Source organism: Odocoileus virginianus, chromosome 10 (genome assembly GCF_023699985.2).
Source record: "Odocoileus virginianus isolate 20LAN1187 ecotype Illinois chromosome 10, Ovbor_1.2, whole genome shotgun sequence".
Lineage (NCBI taxonomy): Eukaryota > Metazoa > Chordata > Mammalia > Artiodactyla > Cervidae > Odocoileus > Odocoileus virginianus.
In genome coordinates, this window is record NC_069683.1 from 27,922,827 (window position 1) to 27,950,148 (window position 27,322).

At 49.8% G+C, this 27,322-nt stretch overlaps 1 protein-coding gene and 1 long non-coding RNA gene across 6 annotated transcripts in view; one reads left to right on the forward strand and one right to left on the reverse strand.

Annotated features, from left to right (window-relative positions):
• Window positions 1-4,988: 4,988 nt before the first annotated feature.
• The window catches only part of CHRDL2 (chordin like 2), a 34,405-nt gene continuing 12,071 nt past the window's right edge, over window positions 4,989-27,322 (forward strand). For all 5 annotated transcript variants that reach the window (XM_020879866.2, XM_020879867.2, XM_070473257.1 and 2 more), the window contains exons 1-5: window positions 4,989-5,770; window positions 16,571-16,683; window positions 21,048-21,141; window positions 23,067-23,209; window positions 25,849-25,942. In XM_020879866.2, coding sequence (XP_020735525.2) covers window positions 5,689-5,770; window positions 16,571-16,683; window positions 21,048-21,141; window positions 23,067-23,209; window positions 25,849-25,942 — 526 coding nt within the window. In that variant the 5' untranslated portion in view covers window positions 4,989-5,688. The remainder of the gene's footprint in view (window positions 5,771-16,570; window positions 16,684-21,047; window positions 21,142-23,066; window positions 23,210-25,848; window positions 25,943-27,322) is intronic.
• Window positions 6,634-13,419, reverse strand: LOC139037117 (uncharacterized). The gene is made up of 4 exons (XR_011489936.1): window positions 13,331-13,419; window positions 12,437-12,650; window positions 7,216-7,340; window positions 6,634-7,099 (listed from the first exon to the last, which is right to left on the reverse strand). It is a non-coding gene; the product is annotated as an uncharacterized lncRNA (long non-coding RNA).

Consider the following 27,322-nt stretch of genomic DNA (forward strand, 5'->3'; position numbering starts at 1 on the left):
GAGCTATCAGGGAAGCTGGAGAGCCCAATGGTAAATTTTCAGCAATTTTCTAAGCTGATTGTTAAAACTGATCATTACTAAACATTAAGTTAATAAATTTACAATTAAATGTTATACTTAAAACATTCAAATTCTTGCCTCCTAATTAGTTTACTGCATTTTATTATCAGTGTTTTTGAAGTTATTTACATGTACCTGTAAGATGGAAACACTGCATAATTGTGTCCTACTCTTAGTCACAACCCCATATTCAGTGATTCCATTTGTAGCCTGAAATTGGCCCTGATAGGAATATTTATACCATGGGAATTGGCAAATGCTCTAAACCAGGGCTTTTTTCCCCTGGAGAACTGACTGTTAAACATTTATCAGCATACCTCAGGTGTAGCATATATTATGTAGTCATCTTATATTAACTCTCATATGGTGAATCTGCTTTTAGAATCTTACTTACAGAACTAAATGGACTGAGTTCAGAAAACTTGCCTTGACACTGAAATAAGCAAGCAGCCTGTAGTCCAGGAAGCCTGTTGGCCACAAATAACAAGTCACAAGAGGACTATTTGAAAGAATAAGGATGTTGTTCAACAAAACTTTCTTTAGTAGTTACTATGTACAAAGATGTATGCCAAAGGCTAAGGAAAATATTAGATAAATAACAGTGTACTCCTTTTAGAGGAGATGACAAAAAACCTTTGGTGATACAATGTGATAAGTGCTATAATGGAGATACAGAAGCATGGTGGAAAGAAGGTCATCAGAGAGACTTCAGTAAGAACCTGGACTATAAGCATCAGTGTCTCTCTGGCTCTCTACTGTGTTCCTAGCACCTTGCACAGTGCCTGGCACAGGGTTGGTTATCAATAACTGTTGGATGAATGAAGTTTACCTCGATCCTGGAAAAATAAGACAAACAGATAAGAGTGGGTAGAGGCAGGGTGTTTGAAAAACACAGGGACTTCCCTAGTGATCCAGTGACTAAGACTCCGCATTCTCAATGCTGGGGGCCCAGGTTCAATCCCTGGTCAGGGAACTAGGTCCCACAGGCTGCAGCTAAGAGCTCACACGCCGCACCTACAGATCCCCTGTGTCCCATCTAAGACCCGGCACAGCCAAAAAACAAATAATTAAAAAAAAAAAAAGGTAACATGCAGAGACCTGGATAGGGGAGGGAAGGGGAAGAGCTCAGCATCTTTCAAGAGAGAGAAAGTTTAATGTGGCATGAGGGGTCCAGGGGCTAGAACTGGTAAGGAGGAGTGTACAGAAAAGGAGCTCTCTGCCTAAAATCTCTGTAGAGCTCTAAAAAGACCAAAGGAGTTGGCTTGTTCTGTGCAGCTCTGAGGTCAGCGTTAGGAGCAATGTGGGGAATCTCAGAGAAATCAGATTTAGTTAGAGAACTTTCTAATGGATTTGTCCAAAAGTGCGATGGGCAGACTAGGAAGGCTGTGAGTACAAGTTCTCTAAGAGGGTAGCAGACAGGTGGCAGACAAACTTAGTGCAACAGATTGCTATGGGTAGTTTTTTTTTTTTCCTGACTAGATTTTGGAAGAATTTATCAAATCTCCTTTTTAAGAGTATTAGATAATATATGGGCTTCCCAGGTGGCACAGTGGTAGAGTCTGCCTGCCAAGGCAGACCACACAGGAGACATGAGTTTGGTCTCTGGGTGGGGAAGATGCCCTGGAGAAGGAAATAGCAACCCACTCCAGAGTGGGTTTCCAGGCAATTTTCTTGCCTGGAAAATTCCATGGACAGAGAAGCTTGGCTGACTATAGTCCATGGGGTCGCAAAGAGTCAGACACGACTGAGCAACTGAGCACACATAATATATGGACAACCATCATGAACAGCATCTCTATAAAGACACAGAAACTTTCCTCAAGGGCTTGTTTCTTTCTTTCTTTTTTTTTCTTTTTGCTGTTTTTATTTATTTATTTTCTGGCTGTACTGAGAGGCATGTGAGATCTCGGTCCCCAAGCAGGGATCGAACCTGTATCTCCTGCACTGGAAGTGCAGAGTCTTAACTGCTGGACCACCGGAAGTTCCAAAGGCTTGTTTCTTATGTCGATCGCTGAGAGCAATAGGGGTGCTGAAGGGTCTCCCATGAGAAAGTAAATATCTTTTCAAGTCATTGAGGTCTTCACTCCATCATGAAGCAGTTATCTATTCAGTATCTTTGTGTATCAGGGACTTTGCTAAATTCTGAAAATATAGATATAAAAGGGAAAAAAAAAAAAAAACCTGCCCTCAGAGTGCAGGGTGGAAAGGCAAATATTTACACTTCAATAGTTAAAATACCATTTGCTACCAAAAATTTGCTTTGCTTGGGGGACTCAGGGAAGCCCTGAAAGAGAAATGACTTGGAGCTGACTTTTGAAAAGTAAAACAGAATTCACTACATGAAGGAAGAGTAAGAGTCCAGACAGAAGGGAAACATAGATGAAGCTATGGAGATTAGAAAATGCATGGACAGGTGGGGAAGTGAGTGGTTGGTGAAAGTACAGAGTAGGTGGCAGTAAGAGCCAAAATGCGTGTGGCCTTGAATCCAAAGCTAACAATTTTGGATTATAATCTGTTAACGATCGGAAGTCGATAATGTTTTATCCTATTATTTATTTAATAAACTTTTTATTTTGAAAGAATTTTAGACTGACAGGAAAGTTGCAAAGGTAGTACAGAGTCTTTATCTAAGAACCATGGGTCTTTCACCCAGTTTCACCCAGTGTTATCACGTTATAGAGCCATGGCACCTTTGTCAAGACTAAGAAACCAATGTTCGTACATGACTATAAACTAATAGACTTTATTTACCAGTTTTTCCACTCATGTCCTTTTACTATCCCAGAATTCAAGCCAGGATATCACATTGCACTTAATGTGTTTTTCTTTTCTTTTTTTTTTTTTCTTTTTACTTCCAATAATGGGTTTTAAGTGGGAAGATGATGTGATCAGGTTTGTCAGTAAGAATAATCAACATAGTTTTTATAGCAAGTGTGAACAAAATAGATTGGAGGTGCCCACACTAGGGGCGGAAGACTTGCTAAAAGGCTACTAGAGAAGTCCAGTAAGAGATGATGATGGCCTGAACTCTGAGGACATTAAGGATGGAGAGGTGTGTTGACACCTTTTTGATCTTATGCTAGAGACCTTTCCTGAAGTAGAATGGATAGGATATAGGGGAGGGGAATCTCAATCCAACTCCTTTATCTGAGATGAATCTATGTATATAGCAGACTTTAAACAAAGATGGAGAAAGGAAAAGATCTCTGTCCCAGATCCTTGGGATGAGATAATTTCTTCAGTTAAACACTAAACTTAACTCTGAGTGCCCTGAAAGCCTAAGCAAGAAGGGAAGCATGATGACATTTCCTTCTCCAGAGGATCTTCCCCACCCAAGGATCTCATCATCTGTTAAAACAAAGCATACTCAAGGGAGAGGAAGTGGCCAGGTTGGAGAAGAAGAAATTAAGCCTGGAGGGCACCAGGGGCAGATCATGTTTGTCTCTGATTCAGAGGGCTCCGGGGGAGGTTCTGCTTCTTTTATTTATTTTTTTAAGATTTCATTGATGTGGACCATGTTTAAAGTCTTTATTGAATTTGTTATAATATTGCTTCTGTTTTAGGTTTTGATTCTTTGGCTACAAGGCATGTAGGATCTTAGCTTCCAAACCAACTATTGAACCGGCACCCTTCCCACCCCCACCCCTACACGCACTGGAAGGCAAAGTCCTAACTATTGGACTGCCAGGGAGGTCCCCCAGAAGCTCTGTTACTGGGAACGCTGGTTCCTCCAGCGCTCTCTGTTCTTGGAGAACATCAACTGGCAGCACAGGAGGTGGGGACCCCAGCCTTACCCCAGGAAGTTATCTTTACAGACACAGTCAGAAGTATTTCAACCTGGAAATGTGATTCCCTGCCAGAGCAGGATGTGATTCAACATCCCTTCTGTCTTATCTCTTACTCTTCCTAGTCTGCTCCCCTCCAACATTTACTGAGTTTCCAGCAGCTCTGCAAGAAGTTCCTCTGGGGATGAAGTTGAGGTCCAAAATGGGGATGAATGAACTTACCCAAGACATCCAAGCAAGCTAGGGAGAGAGCCAGGACAGGGGCCCTGTCCTTTTGAGTTCGCAGTTTGAGCGTTTCTTGTCTGGACAGAGCTGGTGGTTCTCTTCTTGGTTCCTATTAATTCATACACTCATTTCATTAATTTCATTAATTCATACCACGAGGTATGGGGCACCAAGGCTGGGCTGAGGTGGGGGGTTCTAGGCCCTTGCCCCCACCCCCACCCCCACCCCATCACTTTCAGGTAAGAAAGACAATCCTTCGACCTAAAGCCCTTACTCAAGAGGATTGAGAATGACCAACCTTCTCAGAAAGGTTCAGGCCCTGCCTGCAGAGGCAAAGGAAAGACTGCGTCCTGCTTCTGGAGTGCCAGGGTGGGGTGGGAGGGAGCAGAAGAAGGGCCAAGGATCCTGCATGGTGCCTCTGGATTCGGGGATAACTGGTCAGAGCATTCCAGGCGCCTGGAATTCGGACCCCTTCTTTTTGAGATCTGAGTGCTTTGACGTTCATTATCTCATCCCACGTGAGAAACAATTGTGGGGAGACATTAAAAACATTAAAAGATACTTAAGATACTAAGATCCCCATCTTAGCAAGGGGATCTGGGAAACAGACTCAGGTGGAGTGGCCAAGTGCACACACAATTAAGAACAGCAAGTGTCCCGATTTCATCCAGAGGCGGGGTTCTGTGCAAGCACCGTCGAGCTTCCTCACCTGAGCGCCTCTCGGTTCCGCAGCCCGCGTCGCCTCTCCGACCCCGACATCTCTCCCTTCCCCACCCGAAAGTTTCTAACAGGGTTCGGTCCTCCTGGGCTCGGGGCGCCGCGGGGAGTCAGGGGTTAAAACCCGTGGCCCGGGTGGCTCCTTCCCCCTCCCCAGCCCCCTCGCCTCCTCTCGGCGCGGCGCCTGGAGCGTCTGTCCCAGAGACCGGCACGAGAGAGGAGGGGGAAAGTGGGCCTGTTTCTCGGGTGGCCAATCCACCGAGCCCGCGGTGCCCCAGAGGAGGCGCCAGGGCTAGGCCAGCGCCAGGCCGGGGCTGCCTGCTTCCCGCGGCAAAGTACAAATGCGCCCGAGCGCGGCGCCTGGCGCCCTTGGCGTGCACAGCCGGCCCGCGCGCAGCCTCCCCCCGTGGCCGCCGCGCCGTCGCCGCCGCGGGTACCGCCGCGCCGCCGGGCTCCAGGACCCGGCAGCCCGACCCCGAGTTCTGCGAGCAGGGGGCGCCGGCCGCTGCTAGCCCGCACGCCCGGAGCTGCCCGCCGGTCCCGCGCGCCTGGCCCAACGCTGCGCGCTCGGCGGACTCCGGTCCTCCCTCGCCTGTCTTTCTTCTCCTCCCCTCCCTCTCACCTTCCCCTTTACTTTAATTGCTTTCTCCTCTTGCATACCGTCCTGCATCCCTCCAACTCTTTCCCTCCGTTTGCTTTCCACCTTCCTCCTGTTCCCACCTTGGACCTCCCTTTTTGTCCTCACCACCTTCTTCTCAACCCTTCTCTGAATCTCTAACCCTAACCCTCCCCGGGTCTGCGGATTGCGCTGTGCCCCTGGGCGTCAGTGTCCCCCTCATCTCACTTTCCCCCAAGTCCCCGCCCGGCTCAGCGCCTAAGGGCCTGGCCCTGGGGAAGAAGGATGGTTCCCGAGGTAAGGGTCCTCTCCTCCTTGCTGGGACTCGCGCTGCTCTGGTTCCCCTTGGACTCCCACGCACGAGCCCGTAAGTAGCGGAGTGGGTGTGCTGGGTGGCAGAAGAGGGGGCCCCCGGGATGTGCTGGAAAGTGCCAGGACTTGGAACCCCAGACTGTCCTGCCAGCCATCCAGGGAGCACCTGTGCCGGGAGGGTGGAGGAGGGTGGAGGCTTCTCTGCGGACCAGTTCGGGCTGCCCAGACCCGGGGGGGACTGGGCAAGACTCAGAGCCGAGGGGGCTGCGGCCACGGACCCGAGGGTGAGGGAGCTGAGAGCAGTGGGAGAGAGGGCAGGGCACCGTGCTTTTTCTGGAGGAGCGGGGGATGCTTATTCCTAGCAGAGAGTCTGGCATGTTTGGCGGCAAGGATGTGATGATGAAGAGGCTATTGCATTTAAAGAGAGCTGGTGGAAAGAAAAAAAGAGTTAACTAGGATAACTTTCCCATTGCTTTTCTCTTTTGAGGCTTACAACACTCCGGTCAGGTGGGTATTATCATTTGCATTTTACAGATGAGAAAACTTAGACTGAGAGAGGAAACTCGCTCACGTTGACAGAGCTAGTGAGCCATCCAAAGCCAGAACTCTTCAGTTCCCAATCTGATGCTTTTCCCCCTGGTCCCACAGCATCTGGAAGGAACTCTGATTTTGAACTGTGACATTGGGAGGCATCAGGGCACAGGGAGATAGACCAAGGTCTTCATTATCCCAGATCTGCTGACTACCAGCTGGTAGGAGGCAGATATGTCTCTGAGCCTCAGTTTCCTAATCTATAAAATGGGAGTGAAAATCCCAGGACTGTTCTGAGGATTAAACTGAAGAAAACATGGAAAGCACCAGCACCAGCAACTAGCTGGTCCATGGTAGGTTCTCGAAAAACACATTCATGTTTTTCCACTCGTACACAGTGTAACCTCAGTCAGTTGATATCAACTCTCTGAACATCAATTTCCTCACTCTTTCCACAATAGGCTGGTGGTGGACCTCCTACCCATCTTCTGACCGTCTCTTGGAAAGCTGGGAGGGTGAAGAACAAAACCAAAGATTCTCTTAAAAAGAAGGAAGCATCTTAGTTCAAATGCAGACATACCCAGTAAAGAAACCAAGGCCCAGTATGGGCAGTGGTCCACCCCAGGTTACACAGGGCACAGCCTGGGATGAAACCCCATTTTCCCAGCCTAGAGCACGTTCCTCTCCACAGCTCAGCTCCTCCATCTCTGCCTTCTTTTGCACATGACTTTCTGGAGCCAGCATTACTGGATATTGTTTCATTCCTGTCTCTGATCATCAGGGCAGGCTGCATGTCTGTTCGTCTCTGGGCAGCCACCAGCATGAGATTCACAGAAGTCCTTAGTAACAAATCCTGAAAAGAGCCCAGTGTTAGTTCAAGTCCTGGCTCTGCCCCTTAGTAGTTGTGTGGTTTTTCATAAGTGACAATGTCTCTGAGCCTCACTTTCTGCATCTAAGACACACACTCACCTGAAGGCTTCTTGGGAGGATTAGAGATGACGGGTAAGTGCCCAGCACAATGCCTACTGCTCTGTCAGTGTCTCCTCCTCCTCCTTGAGGCCTGGAGTTTTCCTCCCGACACCTTCTTGTTGCTTCTTAAACGAGAATTAGCACAGGATGCCCTTCATGCCTGCCGCCCTTGGAACATGGCTCTTAACTCCCAGATTTCATTGCCCTGGATGCATCTTAGAAAGATGGCCTAAAATCATCTTTATGTAGATTGCTCACATCCTACCCATGGCTCTCCTCCTTGCCTCCCAGAGCCTGTCAGCCCTCTACAAGCCTAGCTTAGGTCACACCTCTTCCAGAAAACTCTCCCTGCCACCTGATCCACTCTGATCTTCCCTCCTCTGTGCTTCCACTCTTCGGGCCATATTTCTCACTAGATGCTGCCAGTATTCCATCTCCTCTAGACTTGAGCTTAGTTACCGACATGCAAGAAAAACCTTGGAGCAGAATTGTTGAGTTAAGGTGATGTGGAAGTAATCAAAGGGGTGTAAGATGCTGCAATTTCAAAGCTGAAAGAACTTTTGAAAGTCACCTATTTCTACCCCTCAGTGTACCATTCCTCACAGTTAAACTGAAGCCCAGAAAGGGCGAGTGACTTGCCCAAGGTCACACAGCAAATTTGTTAAAGAAAAGAACAGAGACCTGGATCCTAGTCCCTGATTTATCACTTACAGGTTGTGTGAATTAGGACAAACCATTTCCTTCTTTGAGCCTCATTCTGTGTAATGCTAATAACCTATGAATCTAGAAACGATCCTATAGTCATTTGCTAAGGTCTTGTTTGAAGATCTCCTGTGAAGGCCCTTGTCTTAGTTCAGTAAGTTTAGTTAGTAAGATTAGTTAGTTTAGTCAGTTACTTAGTTCAGTAAGTTTAGTTAGTAAGATTAGTAAGTTTAGTCAGTAAGTTTAGTTAGTAAGTAAGAAATCTCCTGGTGACATCTCAGGTGCTTTCAGAAGGGGTACTCACAGAAATTCTCAAACCCTGTGGTGTCTGATTCCTGAGGTGGCCCAGTCCTGCAGAATGTGTAGGGCCTGTGAACATGTATGGCAGCTTGCTCCTTAGTTTAAAGTGCAAGGGTATTCAAGCAAAAGTTATTCTATCCTTGGCTCTATTTCCAGCCACAGATTGAGCCTTGATCCCAGCCCAAACTGAGTCTCAACTCCAGCCGCAGACTGAGCTCTAATCCTCAGACACTACTATGGATCAAGCCCCATTTCCATTCCCACCTAGAGCCCTTAGCCAGGGTGGGCCCCTAATCTGGTCACTGACCAGTACAGTCCCAGGCTGAGCCACATGCGTGTATAGCATCAGTCACTTTGGGCACCTGTCCCCGCTGCTGTCTGTGGAGTGAGAACCTGCCCAGGACCTTGGCTCCCTCGCCACTGCTCTTCCTCCTCTGCCAGCTCCTCTCCTTCGTGCTCCTCCCTCACTGACCGTGCCCCCCTCCTGACCGTCCCCCTGCTGTAAGGTGTACAGCTGCTGCATTTTCTCATCTCTCCCTCCATCCAGTCCTGACTTCAGGAGAGAGTCGATTATCAGGTAAAAACCACCAGCTCTTCTACCTCCAAGGTTTATGTATTCCGTGGAAATCAAAGTTTTTGGTCCCAAGTGACAAAACCCCAGACCCCAGAGGCAGGGTGGGGGCAGGAAAGGAGCTTCCATGATATGACATGGTACCGATGGAATCAGAAGGTCAGGGCTCCAGTCCTGGCTCTGCCTCCAGTTCCAACTGTGACCCACGGCAGGTTGCCTTTCTCTGCCCCTGAGTTTTCCCAGCTGTAGAGCTAGATGGTGGGAGTCAAACAGATAATCTTTGAGGACTTTTCCAGCTTTAACATCCCATGATTCTAAGACCCAAAGATGCTATTGCCTTGGTTCAGGGTCCACTCTGGCCTTTGGAAAAGGGAGTTGGGGGAGTGTGGGTCTTCAGCCTGGTACCCTTGCCCTCCAGGGAGGAGTGGATATTCAGACATCCACTGTTGGTGTCTGAGAACCAGACACCAACAGAAAGGGCGTAGAGGGCCTGGGACAGTGGGTACAGAAGGGCTGACATCTGGTTGCAGTCAGATCCCTCTCTGCCTCTCTGGAGGTTCTGCACCTCTCTCTCCCACCAGTAGAGGTCTCTGTCTCACTCACTCGCTTGCAGGCCGTAGAGCAGAGCCTGGGCAGCAGCTGTGCCGTTGCTCCAGCTGTTGCACCTGTTCCAGGGCTGGCCTCTCAAGTTCCCCCAGCCGCCGACCATGGCACCAGGCTCTGGGAGAGAGACTTTGAATCCCTTGGACTCCCAAAGAAGAGAACTGGTGTGTGAGCCGTGCTGCTGGGAGGTGCAATACAGAGATCGTTGCAGGCGTCCCTCTGCCTCTGGGCAGGATCTCATCCCAGAGAAGCCTGTTTCATACTCTGTTACCCATGCTTATAGTCAGGGTTCTTCCTTTATCTCAGCTGAATCCTTCTGTTTGCAATTTAAAACCATCTCTTCTGATCCTGTCTATTAGGGGATGGGCATTCCTATAAGAAGCCCCCACCCACCTGGATCTGAAAACTGGCATTGGCGTTCATGCTGGCAAAAATCAATTATCTTAGACCAGGCTCAGGCTGTCTCTGAGACTGTGTCCACATCTGTAAAATAGGGCATTGGACATAATCTCTCAATCCCTAACTTTCTAAGATTTTGTGTGTTAGTCACTCAGTTGTGTCTGACTCTTTGTGACCCCATGGACTGTAGCCTGCCAGGCTTCTCTGTCCATGGAACTCTCCAGGCAAGAATACTGGAGTGGGTTGCCATTTCCTTCTCCTTCTAAGATTTTTTGAATCTATAAATGTGTTAATACATGTCCATGGAAGAAGAGAAGGTAAATAGCTTCTTTTCCACCCACTGACCCTTGCCAGGCAACTGAGCTGTCTTTCCTGGCTTGCTGACTGTCTCCTTTGAGGTCCTTCTATGCTCCTGAACATCTGTCATGTGCCAGATAAGAATTCAGGTTCAGAGAAGCCAGGGTCCTTTCCCTAGACTGCACAGCTCATCCACTGTGAGGAGCCGAGGTTTTTATTTCTGATTCCCTTAGGAGGCCTCCCTCATCGAGTGCCAGTACCCAGCACAGAGCTTATGTCTCAGAGAGGAGCAAGTTTGTTGGTGTGAAAGGGAACTATAAATAAATAAACTACAGCAGAGTGGGCCTGAGGGAAGAGATGTAAACGTTCTCACATCCCCATGCAGGCTGGCTCACTCAGGTTTCCTGAGTTCTTGCAGGCTGGGGTCAGACCAGCCACAGTTCCAGCCCCAGGTCCACCTGGTGCCCTTCTCTAGGTTTCATCCTGCCTGTTCTGCAGCCCAGAATATTCTTGTTGTCTTTTCTGCCTCCTCTTGGAAGAATTCCCAGCAACACTACCCACTCCTGACTACCCCTTAAGAGATCTTAAGAGACCATGAGAGTCTTACGGCAGACTGTGGGATAACCTTGGATGGGACAGCTTGGGAATTTGGACTTACATGTGAAGATCATGAAATCACTCAGCCTCATACCTTCCTGGGATCCTGGCTTTTTTGTAAACAATGTTTGGTGAATAGTTTAGGAGTTCAGATGATGGGAACTGGAAAGGGGAGGTCCAGGGCCAATTTCTGTTAGGCGGCAAGGTCAAAGTGCCCAAAGAGATTTGGCTCTTCTGTCACATGATGGAGTTCTCTTTTTGTTGAAGCAGGAGGTTTCCAAGATGAGGGACCAGCAATTGCCTCCTCCTCCCAAAACTCCCTTAACTCCATTCTTTCATCCCATATTCATTTACCAAACATTAACTCTGTGTAGGCTCTGCACAGAATACTGGGGATAGAGAAATGAATGCCATTGGCCCTTGCTCTCAAGAAACTCACAGTTTAGTTTGGAAGAGAAGTCCATTCAAAAAGTACTTCTAACCTAGTATGATGCAAATTGTGGCAGAGGGCTGAACTCAGTCTGTAGGATCACCAGAAAGGACTGGCAAGTGGCTTGGGAGTTTGGGATGGCTTCACAGGATGGCATCTAAATGGGCTTTGGAGGATGAGGAGTTGGTCCAACATTGTAGATGGGGAATCACATTCCAAGTGAAGAAAGATAATAGGTAAATGTACAGAAGCATGAAGGAGTGAGGGTGGGGGCTGGGTGGGGATGGGAAGAGTGAGAAGTTTAGCAGGCAGGATGTGAGGCTTAAAAAAAAGGGCCACCATAGACAGTTCTGCTGGAAAAGCAGGTGGGAGCCTGCTCATCATAGGGTGGAGTGACATGATAACACTATGACAGATACCAGAGTCTGTCTGATAAACATAGCTTCCTTGAATTCAGATTAGGTCAACGAAGTTCAATCATCAGATTCAGCTTTGCCCTAGCCAACTGGGTGTTTCCTGCAGGGAGGGGAACTAGCAGCCAGCACACTCCAGTCACCTTCCGGGGACCACATGGACCACAGTCACTCCCAGCCCTGTGCCTTTGCATGCAGCTTCTACTCTGCCCGACTCCACCTTGTTAACTCCTTCAAGCTCCAGTTCAGGCATCTGCTCAGGGAAGACTTCCCCGAAGATCCCATGTTTCCTCTGTCATAGCATTTGTCTGACTGTATGTATTATATCTATCTGTCTTCTTCATTTGGAGAAGGCAATGGCACCCCACTCCAGTACTCTTGCCTGGAAAATCCCATGGACAGAGGAGCCTGGTAGGCTGTGGTCCATGGGGTTGCTAAGAGTCGGACACGACTGAGCAACTTCACTTTCACTTTTCACTTTCATGCACTGGAGAAGAAAATGGCAACCCACTCCAGTGTTCTTGCCTGGAGAATCCCAGGGACGGGGGAGCCTGGTGGGCTGCTGTCTATGGTGTTGCATAGAGTCGGACAGAACTGAGGCGACTTAGCAGCAGCATCAGTCTTCTTCATTGGGCTGCAAAGGGTGGGCACTATGTCTTATTTAGGCATGTACTAGGTCCATGGGCATGTCTAACTTGATATACAAATTGCCCAGTACATGAATGCAGAAACCAATGTTACTATTACTGATGATAATAAAACATCAAAATTAATGATAACATTTGCTGCCTATGTGCTAAGAACCCCACATTCACTTAGTTATTCAGGCCTGAAACCTCAGTCCCATCCTTGACTGCCCCTTCACCCTCTCTACCCATATCAGTGTGTCTGAAAACCTTCCCACAGTACCTAGTAGGTAGTCCTCAAATCTGTATTTCTGTCTCCCAGCACTGCATCTGCCTTGTTCCAGGCCAGCACGGTCTCAGAAGAGATGACTGTAACAGCCTCCTGTGGTCTCTCTGCCTCCAACCTTGAGACCTAGAAGGTTTGACCTTAGTGGCAGGTACCATGATGTTCTGGGTACCTGGGGGCTGCCCATAGGATTCTGGGAGTAAGAAGACTCCTATGAGAAACAGAAATTGTTAGGGAAATTTGGGATCAGCAACAAGGTCTGCTTTTTCTCTGTGTTTTTAGCCTACCATTTGGCTGAGCATCTAATGTGTGGCAGGCATTAGTCATATTATATATATTATTTGACTTAATTGTGCAATAACCCCCAAAAGGTCAAGATTATTACTCGACCATTTGACAAATATGGAAACTGGGGCCTGAAGTGTTTAAATAGCTTGTCTAAATGCAAGCTAAATGGTTGCAAATACAAGCCAAATTTAATTGGAACCCCAGCCTATCTGACTCTGACATCAGAGTTTGGGGACTATATACACACTGGGTGAGGAGGATAAGACCTGTCACTGTTCTTCTCTGTCTCTCTAAAGCCTAGAACAGCTCCAATCATCCTCCTCAAACAAAAACTTCCTCCACTAATGTCTTCCTGGATTAGACATCACTGCTGGGGCCATTAACTGCCAAAGTCCCCCTGAGAGAAGGTGCAATTGGTCCCTAAGTTGGAGAAAGAGATGATAGGTGGTCGGAGATGTAGTGGTGGGGTGCCAGAGCCAGAGTGGGAAGACCACAGAGGACCACAGAAAGGAGAAGAGAAGGGAGGGAATGTGAGAAGCAGGCTTTGCCTCCTTCTCCGTGTCTCTCAGGATTGGCGGCACTGTTGCCTGGGCCTCGTCCTACCCTCTTTGGAGCCGCTGCGAGCCTAGGTGTACAGAACCATCAACACATCCTGAGTCATGGAAGCTTGAAATGATCAAATCTTAGAATCACAACATCATGCAGTTCTAGAAGCTTTGTTGTCTCATGATATGTAGGCTCTCAGCAGCTTGGAATTCTCAAATCTTAAGTCTTAGAAACTGAGAACCTTGGAGTCTTAGAATGTTGACATCATGGATTCATAAAGTATCTGTACAGAAAACCTGTGAAGATCAGAGTTCATGCCCACTCCTTATTTTGAAGATGGGAAAGTGAGGCCCAGAGAAGGGAAGCAAGGGTCTTTCCTCAACATCACACAGTGAATTCGTGGCATAAGGAGCTAGAGCCCCTACCAGCCAAGCGCAAGGATGGGGCGAGTGCCAGAGCTGCATGACGGAGGGAGCCTGCAGTCTTGCCAGTTCCTCCTCCTGCCTGGTTTTGGTGTGGCCTTGGGCACTCACCTCCCTAGAAGAGGGAGCTCCAGGCAATGCCACCCTTCCTTGTGCTTCTCACCTTGGAGGGCATGGTGGGGTGGGGATTGTGGCTCCTGGGGTTGAGGGACAGTTTGCCAGGCCCCCCATATTCTTAGCTGCTGCCAGGTCCATCAGTGGGGGGAAGGGGCCTCCTGACCTGGGCATGAGCTGATACATTCTCTCTGTCTTCACACTCTGAGCAGGCGAGGGGAGGGAGTGGGGGTGCCAGCTGGCACAAGGGTCAGGCTGCAGGGCTGTCCCAGGGAAGGTGGGACAGGATTTCTTCAACAGCAAGGCTAAGTGCTAAGGCCGCAGCAGTGTTGCAATTGCGCCCTTTCCTGGTCGGGGGAGGGGACTGAGGAAGAAAGACATTATTCAGTCCTTGGAGAGTTGGGCTGGCTCTGACAAGCACCCCAGCTGGGCCTGTGTCCTGCCCTCTCTGCCAGCGGAGGCTGAGAGATAAACACTGTTCATTTGATACGGGCCAGCCGGGGCCTTGCTGGGAATGGGATCTGCTGTCTGATCCCCCCTCTACTTTGTGGGGCTGAGGAGCAGATGGGGAGTAAACCAAGCCATGGTCCTCAGTGGCCCCCGAAGCACAGACCCTGAAGGGCATCATGGCCATGGCCTCAAATCTTTGTTCTGGGAAACCCAAGTGGCACAACAGAAGCAGTGCGGGAAGCCGAGGAGGCTGGTCTTAGCTTCTCACAAAGGCAACTTTCTAAAGGTTAAGAATGGCCCTTAAAAAAAAAAAAAGAATGGCCCTTAACTCCTGTCCTCCATCCCAGCCCACCCTCAACGTGGAGGGGGAACTCCTATCTCGAGGGTGAGCCGCTCCTGCTACTGTACTGTTTTCGATGCTCTGTGATTCTGCAGAGTTTAAGTGTCTAAGAGAATGATTCAGAAAATGTGAGACTCTAGAAAGTGTACAGGACAGAGGCATGGAGAGCAACCTCTAGATTCTAGATTAATAGAGGACCAAGAAAAAAAAATTTGGGAAAGGGGGAATGGTGGCCAGTGGGGACAAGAAACCTTGAGGCCCTGAGTTTGAGCAAAAAACCATAGCAGGTGAGGTGAACTGAAGGGAAGTCTACTTGGGAGCATGGGGTCCTGGGTTCAAATCGATAGCTGGGTGGCCTCAGGCAAGTCAGCTTGGTCTTTGCAGCTCCTCAGTTTTCTCATCTAGTTTTCTTACAATTAACAATTTTAAGTAACAATCCCAATGACCCTGTCAAACTGCCTTATCCTCTTGAATCTGGAACAGATGATAATGTCTATCCAGCAGGGTCATTGTTACCATAATTGTCATAATTACAGCATTCAACTATGTGTCAGGAACTGGGCTAAGTGAGCATTTTCCAAGCATTATATAATTTAATTGTCAAAACATTGATGCTAATAAGATAAGTAATTTATATAAATAGAATGTCATCGATAAACATTGGTTCCTTTCTCCAAATTTCAATCTCATTTAATTTAGTATGTCTTTACGGACACTTAGCTTGTGCTGGGCCTTCCAGATTCCCCCCTAAAAGAGCTTAGATTATTCTTTATGTAATGGAGAGTTTTTTGTAGAATGATAGCATCCCTTCTCTGTTGTAAAAATCAAGAGGTACCTGTATGCAGGAGGGTTGGCAAGGGATAAGGCCAAAGGAAGAGGGGCAGGGCAAGGAGGTCTCAACCCCCGACATGGAGCCCTGACCTGGGGCTGGGTGCAGAGCTAGTAAGGGATGAGGACACGAGTATTCCAGACAGAGCTCAAAAGACTGGGCAACTGACTGGCTATGAAAGGACAGGGTGGAGATAAGAAATCAGGATTGCAGGAGAGATACCTAACCCACATAAGGAAATAAACTATTTCAATCATTCTTAAAAGCATTCATCTACATGTTGACAACATATCAGTTGTTTGTATCAGTTGTAAGTCATTTGTAAATATCAGTTGTAAATCATTACAAAAATAATCAATTGATGTGCAGTCACAGTACCATTGACCATTTTTAAGGATATTTTAAAAGTCAGTTTTGTAACAACCTTTCACTAGGCAGCAGTTTGTTTTCCTGATTCAAGCACTTAAGGATCAGAGCTCACTGAGTATGTATAGGGACGCAGCATAGTATGAAAGCAGGGAGCTGCTTTCAGTAGCTTTATTCGAAAGATATATCACGTGGCCCAGAGTGTGTGTGTGTGTGTGTGTGTGTGTGTGTGTGTGTGTGTAGGCAGGTGAGCAGCAGGGGGCAAGAGAGAGGATGGGGCAGAGGTGTAGTAAATAAATAAGCCAAATGGGACAGAGGAAATGGAAGCAAGAGTGACTATGGAAGCAGAAGGAGCACTGCCCTGAGAGTCAAGAGGCTTCGGATGTCATCCTTGCTTGATGACTGACTGTGTGTCCTAAGAGGTATAGTTTGGCCTCTCTGGGCCTCAGATTATTCATCTGATTATAATAACTAACATTTCTACCACAATTTAAATCTGTAAAAAGCATGTTCACTGCTTGATCCCCTAACCACTCTGTGAGAGAAGTGTCGAAGTTCTCAGAAGGCCAGTGACATGCCCAGAGTCACACAGCCAGTCAAGCTGATATGGAAACTCAGTCATTCTTGCTCCCTGACTAGGAGAGCATGTCCTGTGGATTCTCTTTTGCTTGAGTGTCCAGATGACATCCTTCCTAGAGTCAGAAAAAAGGAGGGATGAAGCAGGGACTCTGGGCTGGAGCCTCCTGGGACTCACAAAGCACTGGTTGGTTTGCCAGGCCCAGACATGTTCTGCCTTTTCCATGGGAAGAGATACTCCCCCGGCGAGAGCTGGCACCCCTACCTGGAGCCTCAGGGCCTGATGTACTGCCTTCGCTGCACTTGCTCCGAGGTAGGTTCCTCTGGCCTCCTGTGACAGGTATGTCTGGGAGATCCCCAGGGAAGCCACCCTGGAGGGAAAGAGGACAGCCTGACTTTGGAGTGGGGGGGTACTCTGGAACCAGGCCCCCATAGAACTGTGGTCTGTCAGCAGCAACTGAGGGACTTGGGGCCACACCACTTCACTACTGACTATCTCAGGCATGGGCATAGATGCCTACTGTGGGCCTCCCAGAGATAAATCGCACAGTGGATCAGTGACTGGGCTGGGATGAGGACATGAACCTACCCTCTCTCACCCAGCCTTCTTTCCTGCTTCCACCAGCCTCCCGTACCCACGCAGCAGAAGGCAGAGTCTTCCTGACCTGACTCCCTAATCCTTCCTTTCCTCCTCCAGCGGCCTTTCTTGCCGCCCAGCCTTAGGATGCATTTCCCAGTGCCACTGGTCTAAATGTTTATTCTTTGCAACTTTGCTCAAATGCCACCTCCACCAATAGCTTTACTTGATCCCTCACCTGAAAGTATTTTCTTCTTCTGGAGGCCACATAACTTTCTCTGCCTCTTTCTCCTGATCACTGTCAACCAGGTACAATGGTTGTCTGTCTGTCAGTTACTGCCCCTCCTCCATGGAGCCCTAGGAGCAGGTCTTCCTGTGTACTTACTCTTGCCCAGATTGGGGTCTTGCCGAAGGCTGCATCAACTAGGGCAGAGACCAGACTTTTTTAAAATTTATTTATTTTAATTGGAGGCTAATTACTTTACAATATTGTAGTGGTTTTTGCCATACATTGACATGAATCAGCCATAGGTGTACCTGTGTTCCCCATCCTGCACCCCCCTCCCACCTCCCTCCCCATCCCATCCCTCAGGGTCATCCCAGTGCACCAGCCCCAAGCACCCTGAGAGACCAGATTTTTTTTGGTAAACCTCTGTCCTCCCAGCCCACCCCAACCCAGCAGAGGACCTTGTACAGTCAACTAGGTGGGGTAAATGAAACCTGCTTGTGGTCCAGAATTCCCAGGCTGGGTGTGGGGCTGGAGGATGGGGAAGGAGAGAGTGATTGAGGAGGCTTGAATCCCCTTGGCCCTGGCTCAGCTGCCAGGGACCAGCCTCATTGGTGTGAAGTCCAGAGGTGTGTCTGTCCAGGTGCTGGTGCTGGAGAGGGGGTACCTAGTTCCAGCTAGAGCCAGCCCCTTGGACCCCTCTTTCCCTGCACAGCCAAGGCTATGAGAGCCTCCCTTGTTAAACCAGTCCTTGGAGTAGGAGCAGAGAAGACCTTCGAGAAAACACCAGAAGGTGGAGGGGGGTGCGCCAGCCCCTCTCCTGACTCTGACCACTGGGGACTTACTCCCCTGGGGTCTTTTCCTCTGATTCCCCACAGCTTCTACCATGTTGGCCGCTGGTCAAACCTGATGCCAGTGGGAGCACAACCCCCCATCCCTGCCTCCCCTTGGTTTCTTAGCACATCTGAGGCCAATCAGCCTTTTCAAAAAGAACTTTGTGAAATATAGCCAAAAAACAAGAAGGAAACCATAACAGAAAATTCCAGACATATCATGCGGTCCAGTTGACCAAGTCCAAGTTTTGTGATCAGTGGAGCTAATTCATTTCTCCCTCCTTGGAGTTCACACATACCCAGTTTCCTCACCCCAAGGGTCTGTAGCTGACATCCCCAAAATACACTCTGAATTCCTTCCTTCTTTCCATCATCATCACTCCCCCTAATCTAAGCCACCTTCCTCTCTCACCTGGGCTGCTGTGTGAGCATCCCAGAGTCTCCCTGTACCCCTTTTCTCTTTTTTTAATATTTTTTTGGTGTTGACCATTTTTAAGGTCTTTATTGAATTTGTTACAATATTGCTTCTGTTTTAGGTTTTTTGGGTTTTTGGCTGTGAGGCATGTGCGATCTCAGCTCCCCCGAAGTTAGGGATTGAGCTCGCACCCCTGCATTAAAGGCAAAATCTTAACTATTAGACTGCCAGGGAAACCCTCTTCCTGTACCCCTTTCTAATCTGTCCACTGCATGGCAGCTCAAAGGATCTTTTCTGAACAGAAAACTAATCATGTCATTCAGAAGCTCTTAAAACCCTTCAATAACTTGTCATTGCACCTGAAGTAAAATTGAAATTGCCAGCTATGGGATCTATGCCACCTGAACCATCTGACTTCTGCCTTGTTCTCCAACCTCATCTCCTACCTGCGCCAATGCTGCAAACTCATTCCAGCTTGCTCCTCCACTCGGAATGTTCTTCCCCCAGATCTTCCCAGGAATGGTTCCTTCTCATCTCCCAGTGCACGACATAAAGTTACCTCCTTATGAGGCTTTCTCTACAGCCGTTTCTAAAATAGTCTAACCTTGTTAACGCAATCACGTTCCCCTGTTTTATTCCTGTTATAAATTTAACATCTGACATGATCTGGTTCCTCCTTGTTAATTTTTTATAGTCTGTCTCCCTCTCTGCTAGGATGGAAGCTCCGTGAGAGCAGAACTCGTGTCTCTTGCTTCCTGTCCCCAGTGCAGAAGAGGACACGGCACCCAGTTTTCATACAGTAAATATTGAGTGAATGAGTGAGGCCCTGCTCCCTCCACCTGAGGCATTTTCTGCATCACGGAAAGTGCACAGACCTACGCAGTGCTCACCTGCTGTGTGTCTTAGGCAACCTCTCAGAGGTTCTTTTCTCATTTTAAAATCATGGATAATAATACATACCACTAGGACTGTTGAGAGTATGCAGTGAGATAATACTTTTCTATATAACATAATGCCCCTACCTAGTAGCCATGCAATAAATGGTAGTTATAACTTTCCTAAGAGGTACCCTTTGACTGCAAGGCCTCTCACCTTGCCCCCTCACCTTTTGCGCCCTAGCCTGTTTCCACCTTACTTGCTGCTGCATCTCACTAATCATCTCCATTCCTTGATACTTTCAAGGCCAGAATCAAGAGACAGATTCTAACTCTTCAGATTCCAAAGTTCCTTGCATTCTATCCTAGTTTCTCATCTGAGGGGCTCCATTCACCCTCTGGATGTTTATCCAGCACCCCTGAGTCCCAGGCCTCAAGAAGACCACTTTTAGAGCTCAGACAGATTCTGTGGACTCTAGGATGCCCTTTAGCACTGATTAATCCTTGTGATCACCTCTGGCCATCTTAGGAAGCAGTGACCCCAGAACTAGGGCCTGGTCCAGGGCTCTCCATGGGGCAGGAAGCTGCTTTGGTAGAAGTGTTTTGGGGGCTCTCAGGTGGGCCAAGGGTCTGGAATCTCACTCGGCAACTTCAAAGTTTAAACAAAGCTAACTCCAGTTGACCACGAAAGAGACCATCTCTCCCTCCCCTGCTGGTTCTCATTCATTCACTCATTCAGACTTCAGCAGGCACTCGCTTGGAGCAAGGCCCCGTGCTGACAATTCAGAGATGAACAGAATGAGGCTTGGTCCTTGTTCCGCTGGATAGAAGAGACAGATGTACTGGGTTGTTACAACCCAGAGAACACCTCTTAGAGCAGAAGGGAGAGGAAGGAGTGGGCCACCGAGACAGGTTGACAAACCTCCTGGGGAAACCTCCAGGAGTGGCCTCTCCCTCCAGGTCTTCCACGTCTGCTCATTTTCCTGTGAATGTTTCTCTGCCCCTTCTCTCTCCTTTGCTGTATTTGAAAAAGCCTAAGAACTTCGGGCCCTTCCTCTGGTTCCAGTCCAAGGCTGTGTGTGGGATCACCCACACCTCTCAGAGACTTAGGGAGCAGATCACAGAGCCCTGAGTCTCCTCCACTTGCCTGTCACCTGCCTTCGTGTGTCACAGTCCTCGTTAGCCATGAGGCTCAGATCCAGAGGTAAAAGAGCAAGTCTTGGAGTTAAGACGGCACAGTCGAGATCAATGCTGCGGAACTTCTCTGGCACTCCAGGGTTAAGACTTTGCCTTCCAATGTAGGGGGTGTGGGTTCACTCCCTGAGGAAGCTAAGATCCCACATACCTCAGGGTCAAAACCCAAAACATAAAATAGGAACAACATTGTAACAAATTAAAGACTTTTTAAATGGTCCACATTAAAAAAAGAAGATCTTTTAAAAAAAGTCAGTGTCAAAATAACCCAAGTCTTATACTTGTATTTCTCTCCTTCGTCCCTCACCACTAAGGGACACGAGATCTGTGCAAATCCAGGCACGCGGTGTGCTCGTCCGTGGTGGGAAGGGACACAGATGAGTGAGCCACAAAAGTGAGCAGGCGGGAGGGAGACTGGACACGTGGAATTTATCACTTTTATCCCACTGCAGGCTTAAAAGGAGTGCAGCGCCCCATAGTCGGGAGGGGGTTTGAGGAGAGGACAGTGGGAGGCAGTGGCTGTTTGGAAGCAGGACTGACCCCTGTGTCCCCTTCAGAATGCCCACGTGAGCTGTTACCGCCTCCACTGTCCGCCCGTGCACTGCCCCCAGCCCGTGACCGAGCCGCAGCAGTGCTGTCCCCGCTGTGTGGGTGAGTGACCTCGCGTCTGCCCTTGGGCCAGCCTCCCACCGGCCCACTGGCCCTTGACCCACTCCTGACACAGCCAGAGGAGGTCCCTGGAATGAGAAGGGCAGACTCCAGCCACCAGAGCTGTTGAGACTCCAAGGTGCTCACGGAAGACATCCTCCATGGATCCCCGAGGAGGGCTGGGGTGGCCACAGACCTCTCAGTCTTGAGTAGCTGTGCTTGCCAGGAGGAGGGAGGGAACATAGAAAAGAGCTGAAGGAAAACAGGCGTGCTTGACCTGTTGATGGCACATGCTGGCTCCGTTCTCTCGGGGGCTGGTCAAAGCCTGAGGGAGTGGATGTACCTCGTGTAAGTGAAGGTGAGTGAGCTGGGGCTGGGAGGCCCTGCAGGGTGACCCTGAGATTACCGCCCGGGGCTGGGAATGGCCACAGGAGTTGAAGCATATGTACTCTGAGACTCCTCCTGTGCTGCGGTTCAGAGGTTCTAATATGTGCCCCAAGGCTAAATGTCCATGATGTTAAGAATCTACTAATAGCCTCTGAGACTGGGATTCCAGGAAGTAGAGATAAGAGAGGAGAGAGGAGAGGTGATCTGAGAAGAAACCGACATAAGCAAGTGGCAAATGAGGGGCAGTCAGTGGGGTGGCCAACTCAGAAGGCAGGAGATGTCAAGAGGAGGACCCGTGTTTAGTAACATCGAGAAGGTGATAAGCGGAGGGAGTCCCAGGTTGCAGCCTCAGCTCCAGACTCTGGAAGCAGCTCTCTTGGGAGACTAGGGACCTGTGTGGAGTATGGGCATAGAGGGGCTTCTTTTCCAAGTGGGATCCCAGTAGGGATCTGACTGTGACTCCAACTTGGGTCATGGTTTCCTGGCCTGGGTTCACTAGGGGAGCAGGGACTCTAGGCTTCATCCTGACCAGTGAGGGGACATTACACCTCCTCCCACCTGAGACCGACCCCAGGAGTCCTGACCGCTTCCCGCTGTGCCTCGGCCTAGCCCCCTTCTTCCTCCCATGCTCCTCACTCCCTCCCTCTTTCCCAGCCTTGCCCCTTTGCCTGCCTGGCTGCGTATTCCTCAAGACTCGTCTCAGCCTTCGGCCCCTTCAGGAAGCCTTCCCTGACCACCCTTCCCAGCTGAGCTAGGGGTGCCTCTCTTATGCTGCCACAACTTCTGTGCTCCCATCTGCCCTAGCCCAGACCATACCAGTGTCACTGCTTGTGGCCTGTCTCTCTACCCAGTGAGACCATCAGTTTCCTGATACAAGGGCTGGGCCTTATTTACACTCCATTCCCAGCATGTAGCATGGCGCCTGGTACAGAGAAAGTGCTTAGTAAAGGTGTCTTGAAAAAAGGAGCAGGTTCCCCTTGAACTGGAGGGCTATCCCCTCTATCTAGCAGGCTGAGGACAGGCTAACTGGCAGGTGATGGGGAGGGTGTCTGGTGGCCAGGGAGTGGCAGGCACTTACTCCAAGATCAAGCACAGTCCAGATCACACCAGTGAGCTCCACTAGGATGAAACTCCATGTGGAACCTTGTTTTGTTCACTTCTGTATCCCCAGAACCTAGAACAGTGCCTGGCACTAGCCAGTGCTTCATGGATGCTTACTGAATGTTGAATGAACTAACACAGGTCTAAACTGAGTGGCACTCAGCGGAGCTGAGGCTTCTGGCCTTGCCTTCTTGCTGCAATCAGAGCCACCTCTGACACTCAGGGGCTTAAAGGCCATGGGCAGGAGTGACATGGTCAGAGAGAAATGTCAAGTTTCCTCTTGATTCATCAAAATGAGGTCTGGCTGGGAAGGCTGAGGCCAGAGCATGGTTTAAATGACGACAAGGGATAAGATAAAAACATTTCAGAGAAGTGGCCCAGTTAGTTCTGATAAAGCCCTAGACCATTTTCTTCTTCCTCCTTCCCCTCCCCACCTACAGAACCTCATACCCCTTCTGGGCTCCGGGCCCCACCCAGGTCCTGCCAGCATAACGGGACCACGTACCAACACGGCGAGCTCTTCAGTGCCCACGAGCTGCTCCCCTCCCGCCTGCCCAACCAGTGTGTCCTCTGCAGCTGTACCGTAAGATCTTCGACTCCCCTCTCGTGCAGGCCAGTGCTCTGGGCCCGGGGGGACTGTCCCTCCTAGTCAAAGGGTGTGAGAATGAATGGGCTCCAGCGAAGGGAACATCTGTGGGTGGGAACCTCCTGCTCAGGGCTCCCACGCCATCCTGAGCTGCCTGGTCACCTTGCACTGACCCTGGCCATGTCTGTGTCCTCTGTAGGCTGCACTCCTTGAGGACAGGAGACATACTCAACTCATTTCTGTATCCTGCAGGGCCCCCAGCTCAGGGCCTGGCACATAGCATGAATGAATGAATGATCAGTGATCAATCCTGGGGTGCAGAGACAGGGCCAGACTGTTTGTAGTAAATGTAATTTAATCTGAAGCTAATTAAACTCCCCCTGCTTTGGTCAGAGCTGGGCCTAGGGTCAAGTCAGGCAGAGCTGAACCAGCAGTGTCATCAGGAGACAGAGACTGAAGTCAAGCAGGACCCAACTTTCCAGGGGAAGAGCTGGAAAGTCTTCCCCTCCTCCTCAGGGGTTCCAGGCATGGCCCTGCTGCACGTTTGTAGGTGGCCTTCAGCGTGTCATCCTCACCCTTGGGCTTAGTGCATCTGTGCACTGGCGGGAGAAACCCCTGCTATCTCGATTTCCCTACCACCTGACCAGCAAACTTCTCTGAGCCTCAGTTCTTCTGAGTGTGTAAGGGGGTCTAGGCTTCCCTGGTGGTGCTAGAGGTAAAGAAGCTGCCTGCCAATGCAGGAGACATAAGAGACATGAGGTCTGGAAGATAGCCTGGAGGAGGGCATGGCAACCAACTCTAGCATTCTTGCCTGGAGAATCCTATGGACAGAGGAGCCTGTTGGGCTACTGTCTATAGAGTTGCACAGAGTTGGACATGTCTTAGCACACATACATGCACACCCGGGAGTCTAACAAGATGATCTCCAAGGTCCTCTCTGATTAAATAATCACCTGATTCAGCAGTGATGAGAGGGTAAGAGGTCCACTCTAGGTGTCAGACACCCAAGTTTCAGCTCTGACTCTGCCACGGTTCCATGTGTGACGATTAGAGACAGTCAGCTCTCTCGGATCTGTCTCCCATCTTTTCAGTGAAAGGATCCCATCACTCTGAGTCTGAATTTCAAGGTATCTGTGCTGCAGAGCAAACAACTTATAATAAGAGGGACCACTTAGAAGTCAACCTAGATAATGGTTATTTTTGCAAGGCCTGGGCCTCTTGAAGTAAACTAGGGTACTGTACCTACTAGGAAATGCCTTATGTTTATATACAGTATCCCAATGATCCTATGAGAAGGCTATCACTAATCATATTTTATAGATAAGAAAACTGAGGCTCAGAGCAATTAAGTGATTGGCTTAAGGTCACATGACTTCCTAGGTGGCACAGAGGTAAAGAATCTGCCTGCTAATGCAGGAGACATAAGAGACTTGGGTTTGATCCCTGAGTTGGGAAGATTACCCGGAGTAGGAAATGGCAATCCACTCCAGTATTCTTGCCTGGAGAATCCCATGGACAGAGGAGCCTGGTGGGCTATATATAGTCCACGGTGTCACAAAGAATCAGACATTACTGAGCACGCACGCGCGCGCGCGCACACACACACACACACACACACACACACGCAGCTAGTTAAGTGACATACTCAGGATTCAGACGCAGGGCCACATGGTTCCAAACCCACACTCCTTTACCTGTACTGTGCTGCACCTGGATGAAGAGGGGGCTGTGGGAAGAGAGAACTCATGGAAGGGGAAGGTGGTGAGAGCATTCTTGTGATCCCTTGTCCCCTCCCCCTGGATACTTGGGTCTCGCCTTCTTTCTTCTCATCCCTGTTTATATGGGACTTGTTTGAAGGATCAGAATCCTCACTTCTGAGACTTGCTGGAAAAGGAATAGGGGAAGGATTCGAAGTAATCTCACTTCCTCCCAGGGACACACTATGCCTTGCAGTTTAAAAAGGGTTTTCATAACCGTTCCCTCATTTGATTTCACAACCAGATGGGAGTGCCCCCATTTCACAGATGAAGAAGCTAAGGCCCAGAGAAGTGACTCACCAAAGGTCATCTGGCCTCCTGACTCCCAGAAGGCCCTTTCTCCTGCAGTCTTGCCTTTCCAGGCTGGGTCCTGAAGTTGGGGACCTAGAGTTTGCATAAGAGCAAGATGGGCCCAAAGAGACATGCAGTCATTCCACTCGTCTATGCTGGGCTCCCTGCTCTAGGCCAGGAGAGAAGGACATTGATAGCAGGAGGAAGAGCCTGAAACATGGGTTCTAGTCCATTCTGCTGGGTGTGTCTCTGACTTCAGGGGGTCCAGGCCCCTCCACAGTGCCTTCCCTTCTGTAGGTTGGGAAAATCTCACCTCACTAGGTTGCTGTGAAGCCTAGGAAGAGCCTGGGTATGAAAAGGCTTAGAAGCTGAAGGATAACTGTTACCTTGGGGCCTGGAGTGAGTGGGAAGCGTGCAAGGACCCTCCTCTGAGCTGCCTGGGTCTTGCCCTGGACACTGTGCTGCTCCCCCTCTGCCCACCTCAGAGGAGACTTCAGGCCATGGACCAGCAGAGCAGGGGCTATCCCAGCCCCAAGGCTGGTCCTCAGCAGAGCTCATCTCCCAGCTCCTGTGTGCCCTGTCTGTCAGGAGGGCCAGATCTACTGCGGCCTCATGACCTGCCCGGAACCAGGCTGCCCTGCACCTCTCCCGCTGCCCCCGTCCTGCTGCCAGGCCTGCAAAGGTGAGTCTGTCCCTACATCTGGCAGTGTGCACCCACCCACCGCAGGGACCTAGCCATGGACTCTTAGGGGGGCCAGGGGTCACCCAGCCCAATTCCTTCCTCGGTGGTGGCTTAGCTGCACCCCTCAGACAGCTGAGCATGTGCCAGAGGCTAATGTGCAGTATTTGTATTGTAATTCCAGGGAGCAGGAAGGAGGGGATGGAAAGTGAAGCAGGGAGGGAGGGAAAAACAGCACAGGAATGTGTTGGGGAGCTGGCCTTGACTTGACATCAAGCGCGCGACCTATTGCTCCAAGTAGCCTTCTGCTCCTCAGAAAGGTCTGGAGGTGATAGAGGGAGAGGAGGAATTGGTCCACCAGCCACCAACTCCCACTGGTCAAAGATTCACCCCAAGGCGGGGTCATTCCCTCCCACTCCCCTACTGTGTTGGGCTGTCCTGGGAATGGGAGATGGGAGTGGTGGGGGGTGGAGGCGGAGATAAGACATGGGGGCGGAGACATGGAGGAGGCGTGGCATGAGGGCACCTGCTGCCAGATTGAGTCTGAAGGAAGCTGGCTGCAGTCCAGGTGAAGAGGGTGCTGTTGCAGTGCCTGCAACGAGGGGACAAAATGCCTGCAGTCAGATGAGGCCAAGAGGATCAGAAGAGGCACAGGAGAGAGATCTGTAGAGCAGAGACCACGTCTCCCCCTGCCTTCCTCATCGCAGAGCTGGGCACAGGCCTGGGTTCACTGGGGCTCCGAGCTCCTGTGTCAAGCAGAATCCAAGTAGCATCTTTGTACAGAACAGAGAGAGGCAACACAGTGGCGAGTGCAGGGTGAACAGCTTGGACAAAATGAAGTGCACAGATGGCCAGACTGTTCCTTGTGGCCTGAGGTAGTCCAGGAAAGCTTCCTGGAGGAGGCAGACCTCGAGGAGGGCAGTACTCCACCGTGGAATGCTTCCCCAGATGTTGGGGTTGTGGAAGAGCACTAGACCAGGAACCAGTTTAGTCCTGGTTCTTCCAGCGAATTCCTGCAGCTTCCTTCCCCTCTGTGGGCCTCAGCTGTGCTGTGTGTGCACTGAGAGACTGCACTTGGTGATTTCTAGCAAGTGGTCTGTTTCCCGTGTTCTGGGTCTTTGAATCCAGATTGCTCAGTGGCAGCCAGACTGTATGTGAGGCAGGGGGAAGGAGGGCTCTAGGAAGCTGCTGGACTTCAAAGGGTTTTAAGTGCTGGGGCCCAGGCGGGTAGAGGATGGAGGAGTCCTAGGCTGTTCCAGTGGGAGCGACAGAGGGGCTAAGGGCAGCCAGGGAGTGTATAGTGTAAGCCAAGCCTGGTGACTTCAGGTGTGGCTGGGCTGAGAGGCTGCTGGGGGACCGCCGCTAAGCAGGCTGTCGGGGTGG